Source organism: Berghia stephanieae, chromosome 10 (genome assembly GCF_034508935.2).
Source record: "Berghia stephanieae isolate SIO BIC M18660-M18661 chromosome 10, UCSD_Bste_1.3, whole genome shotgun sequence".
NCBI classification, from domain to species: domain Eukaryota; kingdom Metazoa; phylum Mollusca; class Gastropoda; order Nudibranchia; family Aeolidiidae; genus Berghia; species Berghia stephanieae.
The window spans coordinates 12,360,288-12,377,787 of NC_088369.1; the positions used below are offsets into that span (position 1 = coordinate 12,360,288).

The 17,500-nt window shown below is 34.3% G+C and overlaps 2 protein-coding genes across 2 annotated transcripts in view; one reads left to right on the forward strand and one right to left on the reverse strand.

Annotated features, from left to right (window-relative positions):
* Positions 1–13,536, reverse strand: part of LOC144980571 (uncharacterized) — a 30,968-nt gene extending 17,432 nt beyond the window's left edge. The window contains exons 1-14 of the mRNA XM_078928247.1: positions 13,423–13,536; positions 12,864–13,012; positions 11,928–12,061; positions 11,214–11,308; positions 10,294–10,358; positions 9,055–9,094; positions 8,135–8,363; positions 6,972–7,304; positions 6,391–6,503; positions 5,742–5,845; positions 3,934–4,422; positions 2,362–2,669; positions 1,172–1,267; positions 719–725 (exon numbers count right to left, since the gene is read on the reverse strand). Of these exons, the coding sequence (XP_078784373.1) occupies positions 719–725; positions 1,172–1,267; positions 2,362–2,669; positions 3,934–4,422; positions 5,742–5,845; positions 6,391–6,503; positions 6,972–7,304; positions 8,135–8,363; positions 9,055–9,094; positions 10,294–10,337 (1,763 nt within the window). The 5' untranslated portion in view covers positions 10,338–10,358; positions 11,214–11,308; positions 11,928–12,061; positions 12,864–13,012; positions 13,423–13,536. The remainder of the gene's footprint in view (positions 1–718; positions 726–1,171; positions 1,268–2,361; positions 2,670–3,933; positions 4,423–5,741; positions 5,846–6,390; positions 6,504–6,971; positions 7,305–8,134; positions 8,364–9,054; positions 9,095–10,293; positions 10,359–11,213; positions 11,309–11,927; positions 12,062–12,863; positions 13,013–13,422) is intronic.
* Positions 1–17,500, forward strand: part of LOC144980520 (uncharacterized) — a gene marked incomplete in the record, with an annotated part of 52,258 nt that overhangs the window by 30,363 nt on the left and 4,395 nt on the right.

A 17,500-nucleotide genomic window follows, 5' to 3' on the forward strand; every position in this document is an offset into this window, starting at 1 on the left:
AAAATTTAAAAAGTAGGTTAAAGGTAAACACAACAAAAAGGGAAATTGACCTAAACTTATTAAACAAAGACAATATGTGGATGTTTTGGGTTTCCCCTTTGTCAACAAAAAGTGCAAACTGAAACACTAAAGACAAATGAGAGATGAGATGAGAGAATGGCTCTATTGTTCGTGTTTCATTCACTGTGTTTTGTTAGCAAAATGAAAGGAAAACCGGAAACGTCCACATTATCTGTCCTTGTTAATCAAATTAAAGCTTCCATTCCATTTGACTATTTTCATTTATTTCTTTGAGCTTCAAGCTGCAACATTAGCATTACATGAGAAAGATAGAGTTTAGAGGCTTCAACATGTAAACTTGAGCTTTTTTTAAAGTGAATTTGATCTACTATCCATTAAAAATGCTGAAAAGGCCCAAGCACACAGCATACTTAACGTGTAGGTTGACACATCACGTCTCTAAGGCGTGTTTGGTGGATTATCTATTATATTTCAACTAGGAATGCTTGGGTGATGACATATTCAAAAATGAACTTGATTTTGTTTCAGCGCCAGTAAAAAGGATAAAAATTTGGGACAGAAAAAACACTAAATTACCATTAAAAGGACTTGAGGAAAAGGAAGACAAAGGGAAAGGGTCAAATGGGGAAAAAAAAAAAAAAGTAGATTCCAAGAGCACACTATCAGGTACTTAGTTTGAGATTACCAAAAGTCTCACCAGACACCTACAAATCACAAAAGGGGAAATACACCAAAGTTAAGTAAATCATATGTTAAAAAATAAAAAAAACAACATACAAAACGAGAGATCTTTTAAAAGGAAAAAATATCCCCAAAACAAGGGTTTACATTCAAATTCTCCCTCCCACCAAGGACTCCGGCCAGGTGGGCAAAACTATAACTCATTCCAAGACAAAGTCAAGAGCAATTGAAAAATAGATACAGGGGATAGAAGACAGAGAAAGTACCTCCCTGCCCAATATGGGGGGGCAAACCCCACCCAGGGAAAACTGATTTAATTGAATAAATATACATACATTAAACCACAGTCACTTATTTAGAGAAAAAAATTGAAAACTTCGCATTTAATACCTTTTACAAAATGCCTCCATTCCGGGCCCGGCCCCCATCGGGCCCTATAACTGTAGGAAAAAGACCAAATCCTCCTCACCTGTAGGGTTTCCATCATCAACACGGGCGCATCCAATGGGAAACTCTCTCCAAGACTGGAATCGGGTCGCCCCCGACCTTGGCGCCATTTGGTACACTGGTGAAAAATAACATTCAAAATATTAAAAACAATTGAATAAAATATTTTTTAAGTACTTACATGACATGAGTGAATCCTACTAAAATTCCTATTCGAACAAATAAAACAATATTAATGTAAGAAGTCATTTTAGAAGAATAATTCACTTTTTCAGTTAATTTCATAATTAATCTTATTAATTATTAATTATCTATTTATTCATTCTCTCTCTTCTCTCTCTCTCTCTCTCTCTCTCTCTCTCTCTCTCTCTCTCTCTCTCCTCTCTCTCTCTCTATCTCTCTCTCTCTCTATCTCTCTCTCTCTCTCTAAAAATAACACAATATCACATGAGTCCGATAGTTCAAAACAATATTAATGTAAGAAGTCATTTTAGAAGAATAATTCACTTTTTCAGTTAATTTCATAATTAATCTATTTATTATTATTATTTATTTATTAATTATCTATTTATTCATTCTCTCTCTCTCTCTCTCTCTCTCTCTCTCTCTCTCTCTCTCTCTCTATCTCTCTCTCTAAAAGAAACACAATATCACATGATTCCGATAGTTCAGTGGTAGAGCATTTGCCAGACACACAAAGGGACTGGAATTGATTCTTATTACAACCAATTTTTTTTTCAAAATACAAGAAATAAACCATCCCCCCAAAAAAATCATCCTCCCTCGACAGAGGATCAAACCTAAAACCTCCTTATTATTTGTCAGACATACTACCATTACACTACAGAGGTTACCCGAGGGTGGTGTAATGGTAGCACAACCTAGAGGGTAACGTCTGTGCAAGGTAGCATGTCTGAAGTTTGATCCCCAGTCGAGGAATACTGAATTTTCAATGATGTTATTTTCTTTTTTCATGTATTTTTCTTCCTTGCTTTGTCTGACAATGTTTTCATACACACTAATGTAAAAGTGCTCAAAAGCCCCAAGCATACAGCATACTTAACATGTAGGCTGAGGCATCACACTGCTAAGGCGTGTTTGGTGGATTATCTATTATATTTCAACTAGGAATGCTTGGGTGATAACATCTTCTTTACACCAGTGCCTGCTCCCTAATTTCTCGATTTGATAATATATTTAATATAAACTCACAGCGATTGCTGACTTTGATGGCTTCCCTCTCTCCCCTGGCGCTTTTCAATGCAGCTTGTCCACTCCTGCTCTTAGGACGTTGTTGAGTTGATGATGTTGAGGAAGAGTATTTTCTTGGGGTGATTGTCCTTTCTTCATTGGATTTGGACTGCTCTGTCAGACTGGCGATGTCTACACCAGCTAGAAAGAATCCCTCCAAGGGAGACTGGTAGGTCAAGGCCGTTTGTGAGTTGACGTCATCATTGGCAAGATTGGCAATCTCACTCAAAGCTTTACTGGGAGTTTTGGTTAGTAATCCTTTAGCCATCCTGAAGTTAGTAAGTTATTTATGATTAAAAATGGTAGAAATAATAATAATAATAATAATGATAATAATAATAATAATAATAATAATAATAATAATAATAATAATAATAATAATAATAATAATAACAATAATAATAATAATAATAATAATAATAATAATAATAATAATAATAAATAATAATAATAATAATAATGATAATAAATAAATAAAATCTTGATCTTTTATATAGTGCAATATCAACTTAACATACTCAAAGCGCTTTACACAAGGTCTCTAGCCTACAGCAACACTTAACATGTAGGACGAGACGTGATGCCTTGAAATATTTTTGCTAAAATCTAGAGGTGTCTAAATAAGTCAATAAACTGTATAGTAAAATAAAGGGAGCAAAAATGACTCTTAAAAAAGATACAACTCAAAGTAAAAGACGTTTCAGCCTTTGGCCTTCTTCAGGTACACAAGAAAAAGAAATATGTTATATTACATTGGCCTTAAATTTTCTTTTCTTGTTTACCTGAAGAAGGCCAAAGGCTGAAACGTCGTTTACTTTGTGTTCTATCTTTTATAAGAGTCATTTCATTTTTATTCCCTTTATTTTAATATTTTTGCTATTACCCTACAATAAAATTAGGCATTCCTCTATTACATTGTGCACACAAAAGTGTGGCTTTAGGACAGATTCTGAGGATTAACTAGTTCTATTCCCACTATTGGAAATTTTTGAATTTTACATGCATTACAATGAAATTCTAAAAGGCTTCATCTGACAATAAAATTGCTCAAAAATTATGTACAAAAGAGTGGGTGATGCTTATATACATCCAACAGCTCAATTGGTAGAGCACTCGCTTCACATGAAAAGTGACTGAGATTGATCCCGGGTGCAGTCAAGGTTTTTTTCTGACCCCCCCCCCCCCTGTCCACCCAGCAGTGATTGGGTAGCTGGGACTCTTAGATCTGGTGGAAAGTACTTTGCGGTAGACTAATATCCTATTCAAAGGGTAGCAAGCAATTGCTATTGTCCGTTTCATGTATTAGAAACTGGGATAAACTCTGGCTTCATGGGTTGAATGGCTCTAAAGGACTATTTTATTTACAAAAAATAATCTTAAAATCACTTTTTCTCAATTTGAAGAAATGTGGAGAGAGAACTTGTTAATCCTCAGCCCACGAATTATGTCCTCTGGAGTTAGAAATTGACACCAAGAATGTAAAACTGTAACTATTCATATATATCATAGTAACAAAAACTACAAATAACTTACATCATTCTTGATGCAGCCCGACTCTGTGCCATGGACACCGGACAAGATTTACTGGCAGTTTTGGGACGAGCTGAACCAGGTCTTGATTTGGATTTGCTGGATTTTGGACGAGTCGTCGCTGCGTTCTCGTCGGTACAAACTGGTGAAAGCATTCTGGCTGATTCATCTTCAGGTGGCGTGGAATCCTTTCTCTGTTGTTGCTGCTTTTTGTTAGAGGATCGATTCAAATTAGCATTCAAATTTTCTTCTTGTACCATGACTGAGGAAGGGCGTGGAGTGGTTGTTGTCGAATCACCCCACGATGAATAGAAATTCTCATCATGAGGGGTTTGTTGTAGAGGAGGCGGTGACCGGGCAGGATACATGTCTTCTATGGAATATTTGGCATTCGGCTTGGAGGATGTGAATTTTTCAGGTGATGCTGGTTGAGTTTTTAATGCTTCATATTCCATTGCTGACTTCAGTGCTGAAGATCTTGCTGAAAGTTCTCTGTGTACCATAAAGATATTTATGAAGAAGATTATATTTTCTTAAAACATTTGCAGCATTATAAAATAAGACGCTTATCAAAATTGATTTTGAAAATTGAGTGAAAAAAATATTGTTTATTGAGCATGAAATCTTTGAAAAAGGAATGAGATAATTTTTCAAAAATTATTGCTGGAAATGAGATTCAGACAGGTAAAGCATTGAATACATAAGGTTTTAGTCTCAGACATCTTGCTGAAAGTTCTCTGTGTATTATAAAAAGAAGCTATTTTCTTAAAATATTTGCAGCATTATAAAATATGATGCTTATCAGAATTGATTTTTAAATAGAGAGAGAAAAAATTTTGTGTGGCTATGTGGTCTTGTGGTATGACACTCGCTTTCGGATCAAAAGGTCCTGGGTTTGAGTCTCGCTCAGCGCATTGTTGAGTCCTTGGAAAAGACTCTTTACTTACATTCTCTCACTGTACTCAGGTGCAAAATGAGTAACTGGCAGTCAACAGCGTTGTCTCTGTTGGAAAATTTGTAGTATCGCCTGACAGTAGTATCTCTTTCTACATGCTACATGTTGATGTTGGTCAGGGACCCTTTGTAAATCGCTTTGAGCACTTTAGGAGAATAATGTGCTATATAAAAGCTCTAGTTTAAGCATGAAATCTTGAATAAGAATGTGAGAATTTTTTCAAAAATCACTATTTGAAAATGAGATTCAGAGAGGCAAAGCATTGAATACATCAAAGTTTTAGTCTCAGACCTATGAAAATAAAGGTGAGTCGCTTTAATCTGCGTCATCAGGTACCACAAAAAAAAAGAGTAATATATAACGAAAGCTTTTAAAAATTCTTCTTGGGCATTTTCTTTTTTTTTTGGCGAGATGAATTTGTGCATGCATATCTCATTACAATTCTGAATACTCTACTTTTCTTTAATTCAATTTTCATTTCTATCATTTTCATGTTTTAAGCTGAGCTCAGCTTTTAAGAACAGCAAGTGGTTTCTTTAGTTGGCATTCTAAAGTTGTCAAGTATGAGTTAGATAAAAGTCAACGAACAGTCTCAATTTACGCTTATTGGAAATTATTGAATTTTTAAAATACCGATGTGTCTTTCTTCATACAAATGTGGTATCTTGAATGTAACAAACTGACATTCTGCTAACATGCTAAAACTTGCCATTCACAGAATGTTAAAACCTTTTTTTTGCTATTGAGGCAAGAGCGATGACTCAATGAATAATTTGATTTAAATCTTCCCAGATTTAAGTTTTAGCACAAATGCAATATTAAGAGAAAAACAAAAAGAGAAAATTCCAGATCCTACCTTTTCTTCCTGTCCTCGATTGCCCATGACTCATAAGGACTGATTTCCTCTGTGACGTAAGATGATGACGAATTGGCAGTGGGGGATGCTCCGTAAGAGTTTGGCTGGAAAAAATAAATAAAAGCAATTAACTCTGTTATCACAATGTATTTTAATAGTAATGCTTGAATAACTACAAAAGATGTCTAACTTCTACATCATGGCACAAGACCGAAGAGCTAGAGCTCAGGTGGTCGCTGGTTCGGATAAGTAAGTAAGTAATAGTAATGTTTATATCCAAATTTCCTGAATTTTGTGACTTTGTAAATTTGTAAATTATCTAAAAAACAAACAATTCTAGTTGACTCGAAAATAATTCATAAGTTTTTGCATGTATTTCTGCAACAGGACCTACACCTTTATCTTTCACCAAAAAGGTTAAAAATTAAATCATATAAAGTGGTGCAATTGTTTTTGTTGCTTTTTAGAGCAAATGTTTTATTGAGGCAAACCTCTAAAATAAGGCACAAATACAAAAATAAATATACAATTTTTTTTCTTAATGAGAATCGGCTAAAAATATAAGGTATAAAAAAGCGAATTACTTTGACTTAAACCAAAAGACACATTAAGTTAAGATACAATAGTAACAATAGTCATAAGGGCTCACCGTGCTAGTGACATCCACGACAGAGAAATCAGACCTGGGTGTGTTCACACTAGACCCTTCAGTTGACATGACAGCCTCATACAAAGCTTGAAAATCAACTCTCTCTCCATCATCTGTGAGAAAGAAACATAAACCGTTATGAGAGTTGTAGCACATCTATTCTTTTTTTTAAAAAAGGGTTGAGGGTCAACATTGTTCCGATATTAAATTTTTTGCCAACAAGCACAGAATTGCGGGTAAATCTAAAAATTATAGAACTATTTTTTACAGATTGATATACGAGTAACTTGCAAACCTTTATAAATTTAAATTGTGAAATTGCAATGAATAAAACGCACTAAACAAAAATTATTATAACAGCTTCAAAAAGAACAAAATACCAGATTTAGTTATGTATTTATGTTTTCATTGTTTTTTTTTTTTGTTGGTGGCTGAAGAAGGAATTTGAGTCTGAAACGCTCCTTGTTTGGCATTTTGTTCTTTTTTTAAGCTGTTATATTCATTTCGTTTATTACTTTTTTACAGTCCACAGCTTTTAGCAGCTTAGTATCATAATGAATAAAAAGAACACATTAATTTACCTATGAAAGACTGTTCTCTGAAACCACTCTGTACATTTTCATTGTAGCCTCTATGACTTCTTCGAGGCAAAGGGGAGGCAACTCCATCTCGATGATGCGAAGCTCTATCCCTTTGTTGAGTGTATCTCGAAGCTGAAGACAACTCGGAGCGGTGACTTAATCTTGAACTCGATTCTGATTGGTCCGTGAGTCTTGGCGTGGTGGTCTCGTCTAATTCTGTCCGCCGATGTTTTTTCAACATCAGTTTTTCAACATAACTCAGAGAGCCTGTGAATTTAATGTCCGGAACTTTTGCTTCCTCGGTTGTTCCAGTAGAACTGTCCATGCTTACAACTGAGGGATAGAAAAGGAGGATTAGATCAAGTAAACATAATATATAAAAACAAAGAAGACAATGACTGCTGGGTCTAATCAACATATCATATTTTCCAAATATTGACATGACGGTTTGGCATAAATTTCTGGTTTACAACCAAAATGCTTTGAGCTTGGCTCAAGAATTTAAATTGATAAGATTTATACAACTATAAGTTGAAGCAAAATTGATAATAATAATAATAATAATAATAATAATAATAATAATAATAATAATAATAATAATAATAATAATAATAATAATAATAATAATAATAATAATAGTAATAATAATAATAATAATAATAATAATAATAATAATAATAGTAATAATAATAATAATAATAATAATAATAATAATAATAATAATAATAATAATAATAATAGTAAATGACACTTGTTGAGTGCTTTCCATAAACTAAACATCCCGAGGTGCTTCACAAACGATGAATTGCGTTACAAACACAGGCAGTAAAAATTAAACATAGAAACAAACAAAAAAACATTCTATCGCAATAATGTTTCTTGAGGTCTAATCCTCTCTGTACCAATCGTCACATTTGTTATGATGCAATGAACATTACTTATTCAAATTATTATTTTGTAGATCAAAAATTGAAAAAAAATCTTTGTTTAGTTTATGAAAAAATATAATGTTGTTTAGTAAAACTAAATAAGTTATGTTTAAATTGCTTTTAGGTTTGAGTTTTAAAAATCAATTTTAGTGTTGGGTAGGTAAGACATATTGGGGAAAATACTGAAAATGGATGGTAAGGAGAGAGTTAGCTAAATCTACTGCTAGAACCAACCTGGATCCTTAACAGGGGAGGCAACTGGCCTAGAATTCCTTCTGGCACTTTGTTGTGGAGACTCGGTTTCATCCCCTTGTCTCCACGCCATCAAGGCCTGCTGGAAAGAAGCAGCACTCTGCGATTCGTCGTAATCTCCTTGTAGTAACGAGGCACCGTCCCCTTGGCGTGGGGTGGTGTGGGAGGATCTGGGCCCAGAGGCTTCTGAACCATCCACGGGGTAAGTAGGCTGCGGAAATGATATAGTACAGTAGTATCTTTATGGAAGAACAGTGAGATAGGCTAAAATAATAAGACGCTTTTGTGTGTAATGTTAGAGACCTGGTTTGAGTTTTGACTCTGGATTGAAAAAAATAATTATTTAATTAATTAATTAATTAGTATGGCTAGAGGCAACAGGGGTCCCGATAGCTCAGTTGGTAGACCACTCGCTTCACACGCAAAGGGACTGAGATCAATTACGGGTGCAGTCAAGATTGTTCTCTAACCCCCCTGTCCACTCAGCGATGATTGGGTAGCTGGGTCTCTTAGATCTGGCGGGAAGTACTTTGCGATAGGCTAGCATCCTATCCAAAGGGTAGCAAGCTCTCACTCAAACTGTATTGGTCACCCAAACTGGTCTTGGTCACCCAATCTGGTCTTGGTCACCCAAACTGTCTTGGTCATCCAAACTGTCTTGGTCACTCAAACTGGTCTTAGTCACCCAAACTGGTCTTGGTCACCACTAGTCTTAGTCACCCAAACTGTCTTAGTCACCCAAACTGTCTTGGTCACCCAAACTGTCTTGGTCACCCAAACTGGTCTTGGTCACCCAAACTGTCTTGGTCACCCAAACTGGTCTTGGTCACCACAACTAGTCTTGGTCACCCAAACTGGTCTTGGTCACCCTATTCCAGGGTACAGTAGATAACTATTCATACCTTTGAATATGACACCACGCTGCCACTGGCTTGACTTCCCCTACAGAGATAGGAGAAATGATTCACATCAATGCTTGCAATCACAAATATATCTAGCTTTTCTATCTTTTTAAATGAAAAAACAAAACAACAAAACAACAACATCCCCAAACCCCCCCCCCCCCCAAAAAAAAAAAACCCACCAAAACAACAAAAAACAAAAAAACTTGAGATTTCATATAGCGACATATCCTTCAAACATGCTCAAAAGTACTTTAGAAAAGGGTCCCCCAGCCAACAGCAACACTTAACATGTTGGATGAGACATAGCACCTGTTAGACGATGTTTCAATTTTTTATCCGACACAGACAAAACTGTTAACTGCCAGTAGGTACTCATTTTTCACCTGGGTACAGTGAAAAAATGTGAGTAAAGAGTCTCTCCCAAGGACTCAACTATGTGCCACTCAGAGTGGGACTCGAAGCCAGTACCTTCCAATCCAAAGGCGAGTGTCATACTATAAGACCACATAGCCGCAGAAGAAGATGTTACAATCATAAACCATAATCAATGTTAAGTATAATCAGGTTGATACTGTTAAAATTCTATCTTTTAACTTCACTAGCTTTTCAAAACATTGATTTATATTTCTGAAATGCAACCAGCTATGCCTTTAATTAAAACTTTTTATTCATGCTTTGAATGAAAATTATTAGCTACCGTTTCCACCAGCTATTAACTATACACTTCACCAGCAGAGCACTTAACTATTCTTAACATTAAAATTATCAAAATCTTATGGCAAGACTTTGGAAATCAACCAGCAATAAATTTAACTGGGGTTGAGGTGGCCAGTAGCTAGATGTGTAACAATGATTGTACAACTCTCATCCTGGCATTGTGCCCTCGGGTAAGGCCATTTATATACCTTACCCTGCTTGACTTAGCTGTAAGAATATAACTAGCTATACTAGTATAAAAAAGGATGCCTATCTGGTGATTTGATCTCTACGAAATGGAAATTTGGTTCTATATTGCCTTCTAGAGGAATAAATGAAGCATGGCGAATCAATGGAGATCCACTATAGTTTCTTTTACAAGAAATTTGGTCTCACATTTAAAGAGCTAATTATTTATGTATGATTTTATATTATCTTTGTCAAATTTGAGTTCTCATTGGATCCTAGATTCACTGTATTCCCTGCGACTAACAGAAAGGACGCATTGTGATAAATAACAAGATGAAAATAGTGCCATACCTTGGAGATGCGGCGCCTACAGCAGGCCGTGGACTGGGAGACATGCAGACTCGACCACCGGTTGCCTGCCATGGTTAGAGGAGAGATAGGGAAGTAAGAACATACATTATAGTTATAGCGCTATATAAGTTTTCAGCATTATTATCATTATACATCTCAATGACCATCTGTTAAATCAAAGTTCACTCTTTAAAGTTAAATGCGCATTTAAATGAGCATTTATATAGCGCAATATCCACTAAACATACTCAAAGCTGTTTGCAAGGGGTCCCTGACCAACAGCAACACTTAACATATAGGACCGGGCATGATGCCTGTTAGGTGATATTACACTTTTTTGAGACAGAGACAACACTGTTAACGGCCAGGTACTTTTTTTTACACCTGAGTACAGTGAGAAAATGTGAGTAAAGAGCCTTTTCCAAAGACTCAACTATGCACAAAGCGAGGCTCAAACCCAGGACTTTCTGATCCAAAAGTGAGTGTCATACCACAAGACTGCACAAGTTAAAAATCTATCTGCTCAACTGAGAGCAACAATATTTACGATTAGACAAATAAATAAATAACCCAAATGATTTTATAATTTACAGAGCCACAAATTGATCCATATGATTTATCTAGGTAATGCGTGGCTCAGCAGTACAGTCTTTGCTTTGTACCCAAAAAGTACCGAGTTCGACTACCCGCCTCATTGTGTGACCTTGAGCAAGTCACCTAGCCTTAGCTCAATTTGCAGCGCTGCACTGCGGCTGATGCCTGGGTTATTCCAGTCCGCCTTGGAATAGACCCTGCAGAAAAATTTCCCCTTGGGGATGAATAAAGGGAATTTTATTTTATATATTTCATAATGGGTTGTTACGATTGGTGTTGAAAGCCGACACACCCAGCGGGTACTTCAACAGAATAGGAAGACTTACACTGATAGGACAACTCCTTGTTGTTTGAGAGCTCCTTTAAGATGAAAAGCAGCAAAGCATCCTGCACAATAGATTTCTGAACATTGCACACAACTCTGGATTTTTTAATTTAAAAAAAAAATGAAAATAATAGTACAGGTTAAACATGGGCATAAAACGTTCAGTACAAATTTTCATTATCTCCATATTAGTTTACCAAATGACCACCTGTTAGGCTACGTTTTGTTTTTATTATTATTATTTTATTATTAATTATTCATTGCTACAGCCGCTTGGACTTAATTTTTACTACAATTTATACTATTTTTAATATAAAAAAATAAAAATTCAAGAACATATAAACATGCATATCATAGATTTTAAAAAGTTGGGTGCTAAACGTATACAATTTTATTTCCAATTCTTATTCTTTGTATTCAAGATTACTAACATCTTATGCAATTAACCCACATTCAAAGTCCACACTCAATTATATAAATGGTTTAATTTATGGGTCAGTTTAAAAAGAGCTCTAGACAGGCACCTTGTTTAAAGTGTGATAACTCTTTAAAAAAGGGCACCCAATGATGAGCAGGTTTTTATTTTCACAATGAAAAACAATTGCCTTTTACACAATTCTCAAAGCGTTTATTGTTATTATAATAATTATTATTATTATTGTTATTATTATTATTATTATTAATTTTTTTTTTCTTTATTCTTAGATCAACTCACCAAAGTAGCAGAGCGTTCCTCACACTGTCCACATTTGGGACCTTTCTGTTTGTCCCGAGGTGTGGATCCACTGGTCAGTTTTCTCTGTGCAATGTACTTGACTGTACCAGGCTGACTACTTCTCTTGGGAACCTCTGTTGGAAGGAAGGGGGGGGGGGGGAATTAACAATAATAATATAATGCTGATTTTAAAAAAAATCTACTTAATTATTTATCTACTGATTTACTGACTTTTCTACCTATTTATTTACTCATTCATGTTTTTATTTATTCATCTATCTTTTCATTCATTATTCATTAATTTTTCTTTTTTCTTTTAAAGAATGTCTTCTTCTTCTTCTTCTTCTTCTTCTTCTTCTTCTTCTTCTTCTTCTTCTTCTTCTTCTTCTCTTTTCCTTCTTCCACTCCTTCATTTTCTCCTCCTCCACCTCATCGATCTACATCAAATGTTTTGATTGAATCAATCAAATTAAATATATATTATGTACAAAACAAAACAAATTTAATAAATATAATAAAACAAACCAGTCCTCGCGTGTAAAGATATATTAATAATTAAAACAAAAGAAATCAAAACAAGCAAAACAATATCATCTTTTCCAGACAATGGAGGTTCGTCAAGCATTTTCAATGATCTCAACAGTTTTAAATGAAGAGAAAGATAAAGTGAGTAAATGTGACTCATATATAAGGGAACAAACGACGTTTCGACCTTTGGCCTTCTTCAAGTAAACAAGAAATATGTTATATGTATTAGATTGTCATAAGATTATGACAATCTAATACATATAACATATTTCATGTATACTTGAAGAAGGCCAAAGGCCGAAACGTCATTTGTTTTGTGTTGTTCCCTTATATATGGCTCAATTAGGCACCTCTAGTTATTGTTTTAAATGCAGTGATAGAGATACCAAACTAATTAATCCAACTCACCAATAGGTTCATCTTGCAGAATTTTGATTTTCTTCTTTTTCCCTTCTTTGGCCGGTTTTTCCACCTTAGACTGTAGCACCTCTGATGCGTAACTTGTCAATGAGCCAGTGTTGGTTTGGCCACGACCCCAAAATCCGCCACCCTGTCTCCTGTTGGAAATGAAATATAAACAAGAATGAAGGAATGAATATGGCTGCGTGTGCTGTATCTATGGACACTTGCTGTGAATGTGTGTGTTACTTTGATGTGTTCGTCTGTTTCTAGTAAAAATTAAAAAAAAAAATATTAATAATAATAATATCAAATATAAAAGAAACAAGAAAGACAAAATACCTTGTGTGATAGGCATTAAACTGACTATAATTACTTACTACCCTTTTGACATAAAACTGGCCAATAAAAAAGTACTTTCCACAACATCTATCAAACCCAGCTGCCCAATCTGAGCTGGGTGGACAGAGGAGTCTAAGTAATATAACGCGATACCAAACACTCTTTTCAAATCACACCTTATATAGTTTACATCCCAAATAATTTCCATATTTTACAACAGCCTTACTCTCGTTCCTCTTTCTCTCGACTCATGGCAGTTTTCAACTCCTTCAGTCTGTCTTCCATCTTTCGACTCTCATCCTCTAGCTTCTTGGTCTGCTCTCGAGTGTGACGCATATTCCTGTTGTGAAATAATACAAAAAACTTAGCTTTTTTTTCTTTTTTAATAAAAATTGGTCGATTATGATTTCAATACAAGAAATTGATGGTGGCATTTAAATAAAACTTTAATTGTATGGTGATCCCATCACATTTATTCCTAAAAATTTGCTCAAATGTTTCTCTATTATTCCTATTTTTTCAAAAACTGAAAAACAAATGGCTGTTACAGAAGCAAAGATAGGAATTTTGAAAACCGAATTTAAAATATTCTATCTCAGCCATTAAAACTGCACTAGATTAGTTTGGAGAATGAATTTATAAGTGTGATATAGGTAGGAGAGTGAAGGCTAAAATCTGCACAATACACATCGTGTAAGAGTATGAGTGTCAGGCAATAATGTGTGCTTGAAATGTACACACCTTATACTAACATTTGCTTATGATTTTAGTTGATACAGTACTTGCTTGATTTTAGCACACAAAATTACAAAACACTCAGCGATGCGGCACAGTGGAGCTGAACAACTGAATCTTATCTATACAGTAAGACGTTACCTCCCATGAGCATCAGATTTTGGCATGCTCAGATTCTAGCACACTTTTTAACGCCTCCTAGGAGTGTGCTAGAATCCGGAGAGTACTGTATTATGCAATAATACTGGCTGCATTTTTCTAAGTGCATGGTGGGGTTAACTCTGTTCAAGTAGGTTTTGTATCAATCAAACTCAAGCAGCATCACTTTTACTGGTCTCTTGGTGAAAGGAAAGAGACGTCATGCTTAGTTTGAGAAAAATCAAAACCTTTAAAGGTTTATAGAGATTCAATAATAATAAATGTACACTTATATAGCGCTTATGCCGAAGCTTCAAAGCACTTAAAAAGTGAGCGTTTATAAAGCACAGTATCCACTAAACATGCTCAAGGTGCTTTACAAATAATAAAATGGTATTTCTGAACTTGACTAAGATATGGTGAAGAATGCATTTGGCACGGACACAATCCTAAGTTTGGTTTATATACAAATACTGATTATGTCACAGTCTTAGATTGAGGGAATAGAAAAGAGATGCTAATACAATCTCCCTATCTCGGTTTCAAATAGTATGAAGGTAAAAAATTTTGAAGCAGGCACTAGTGTAAGATAACATTCTGAAGCAATGTATGAAAAAAAAAAGCATTAAAAAAAAAAGAAAAAATCTTCCCAAAAATATCAGGCTGCCTAGTTTGGGGAGCAAAGGGGCAGAGAAGTCCTGACTTATACCTTCCTCTGTTCCAGTTCAAAACTTATTGAAAGTGTTTAATCAGTCTTCCGGAAAATGAATAGGTTACATATTATTGAATCGTAATGTGTCATAACTATTTTAGTAGCAGGATGTATAGGCAGACTTTTGTGATCACAGGGATGTAAAAGAGTAAGGATGGATGGTCTTTATTGATGACCAGAATTTATTTAAGCTAGAAAAAAAAAATTCCATAACTCTGAAACCAGAAGATCAGTTACACATTGTATGTATCCAGTCCTCTGGAAGACTGGCTTTACACTTGCAATCAGATTGGAACCAGTATTTTGACATCAAACTTTTGTTCCCAAATTGAGCCAGGTTTATTTTTGGGGATGATTTTTTCTTGTACTTTGTTTTCTGCACTATTTCATATTTCATACACGTCTTTTCAAATAATGATGATGTGCAAATCAATTAAAATTTAATATTGGAAAAGTAGAGAGTGGTGGGAGCTGCCTGGAATCGTGAGAATACTAACTTTTACTATTACAACTTATACTATCACTCTGTCGTTAGTATTGTCACAATATCAAAGTATCATTATGTACATTATTACTTATGCCACTATATTGTTGGAAATGATTCACAAAGTTTGTATCAAGAAAACCTTCACATAAAGGTCGTATCTTCAAATTTTGTGTCTTTTATTAGAACTATTCTTTTACCAAAATACGAAGATCATATCTAAAAAAAAAAACTGAAATCATAATCAAATTTTGCTGCATATTAAAAGAAAATTAGAAGGAAACAAAATCTATTTTTTAAAACTTTGTGGATTTTTATAAATGAGTACATAATCGAACAATGTATGTTGGATTTAAAACGATCACAAGTTTCCCACAACATAAACAATAAATATGAAAAAGATAATAATATATAAAGGGAGCACAAAGAAAAATTAAATAAAGAAAATAAGAGGAAGCTAATTCTGAAAAGGTGCATGCTGAAAGTATTACGAATCAAAAACAATATTCTAGAAATAAAAATTCAAAGCATAGAAAAATAACAAAAAAACAAAACAAACAAAAACAAAAAAACAAACAATTAAGAAAATAAAACCATACAACCAACCAATAAAACAAAATCAAAATAAAAGAGAAACAGAAAACAAGCAAAAATAAAAATAAAAATAGAAATTAAAAAAAAGCAAAATCTCACATAAAAAACAACAAAAATTTACGAGCACAAATAAATAAACGTCGGCAAAATACCAAAGATCGAAGTGAAATGAATGAAGTTAATGAGGAAAAAAAGAATAAGAATGAATTGCATATATATGAAAATTTAGTAATTGCTTTAGAGTATAAATGTGTGTGTGCGTTCTACGCAAGGTATTTAAATGACATGAATGTGGGTTTTGTAAAAGAAACATGTTGGGAAAAAAAGATAATATGCAGTACCATGCAATACAAAGAAGATGGTTACTTACGTAACAAACTCTCTGTTATTCCGTTAATAACACAAAGGAAAATCTTATAAGTAACTGTTCAATGTTGAAATATTTAACAGAAGAAGAAGAAGAAGAAGAAGAAGAAGAAGAAGAAGAAGAAGAAGAAGAAGAAGAAGAAGAAGAAGAAGAAGAAGAAGAAGAAGAAGAAGAAGAAGAAGAAGAAGAGAAGAAGAAGAAGAAGAAGAAGAAGAAGAAGAAGAAGAAGAAGAAGAAGAAGAAGAAGAAGAAGAAGAAGAAGAAGAAGAAGAAGAAGAAGAAGAAGAAGAAGAAGAAGAAGAAGAAGTGAATAGGAGGAAGGAAAAGAAGAGGTAGGGAAAGAGGAGGAAGAGGAGGAGGAAAAAGAGGAGGAGGTGGATAAGAAAAGGCAGGAGGAGACAGAGGGTTAAAATACTACAACTATGAGGTAATAAAAGCAGAAATAAAGATAAAGACTTTTTGTGTCATAGTTCTTGTTGAAGTTGTAAGGCTGTTAAGATTTAAAATATTACCTTCATAAGCACCTAAAACACTTTGATTGGTTGTGATTTTGATTTGTACCATTATTATTATTTTTTTCTTTCTTGGCAAAAGGAGAATGAAAATACCAAAGAGCGTTGTGCAACAACTGCGATTGATATGAAAGAACTGTCATATCAAACTTACTGAGAGCGTAATTTTAAAGAGACATCGTCTCTTCTGCTTGTTGAATTATTGAAGCTAGACATTCTTGACCTGCATGGAAGAAAAACAGGATTAAAATGAACAAAATGTATGCAGAGATTTTTCCAAATTATGATTTATTGAATAAGAACCCTAGTAACAAGAACTTATTATTTCTAAACTTTTAATTACTTTTTTTCTGAATCGTTTTTTTTTTCTTTCTTTTTGTTTGTGTGTGAGTGGAATTTTTGTTGTTGTAACCGTTCTGTGGTCTCTCTCTCTCTCTCTCTCTCTCTCTCTCTCTCTCTCTCTCTCTCTCTCTCTCTCTCTCTCTCTCTCTCCCTCTCTCAATATGAAACTTGAGTTATGGTGGAAATAAAAAAGCTCCCATTTCTTAAATGCAAAAACCTATAAGTGCTTATATTTCTATCATTTTAATTCTAAATTCACTTTTCTAGTTCCGATTCATCCCGACACATTACCAGATTGGTGTAATGGGTAACATTTAAATTTGGTAAATATACAGTCGAAAGTTACTTTACGATATGGTCAAATCAATAATTATACATTTTCATAATGTACACCAGCAAATCTTTGCTATTAAGTGCAAA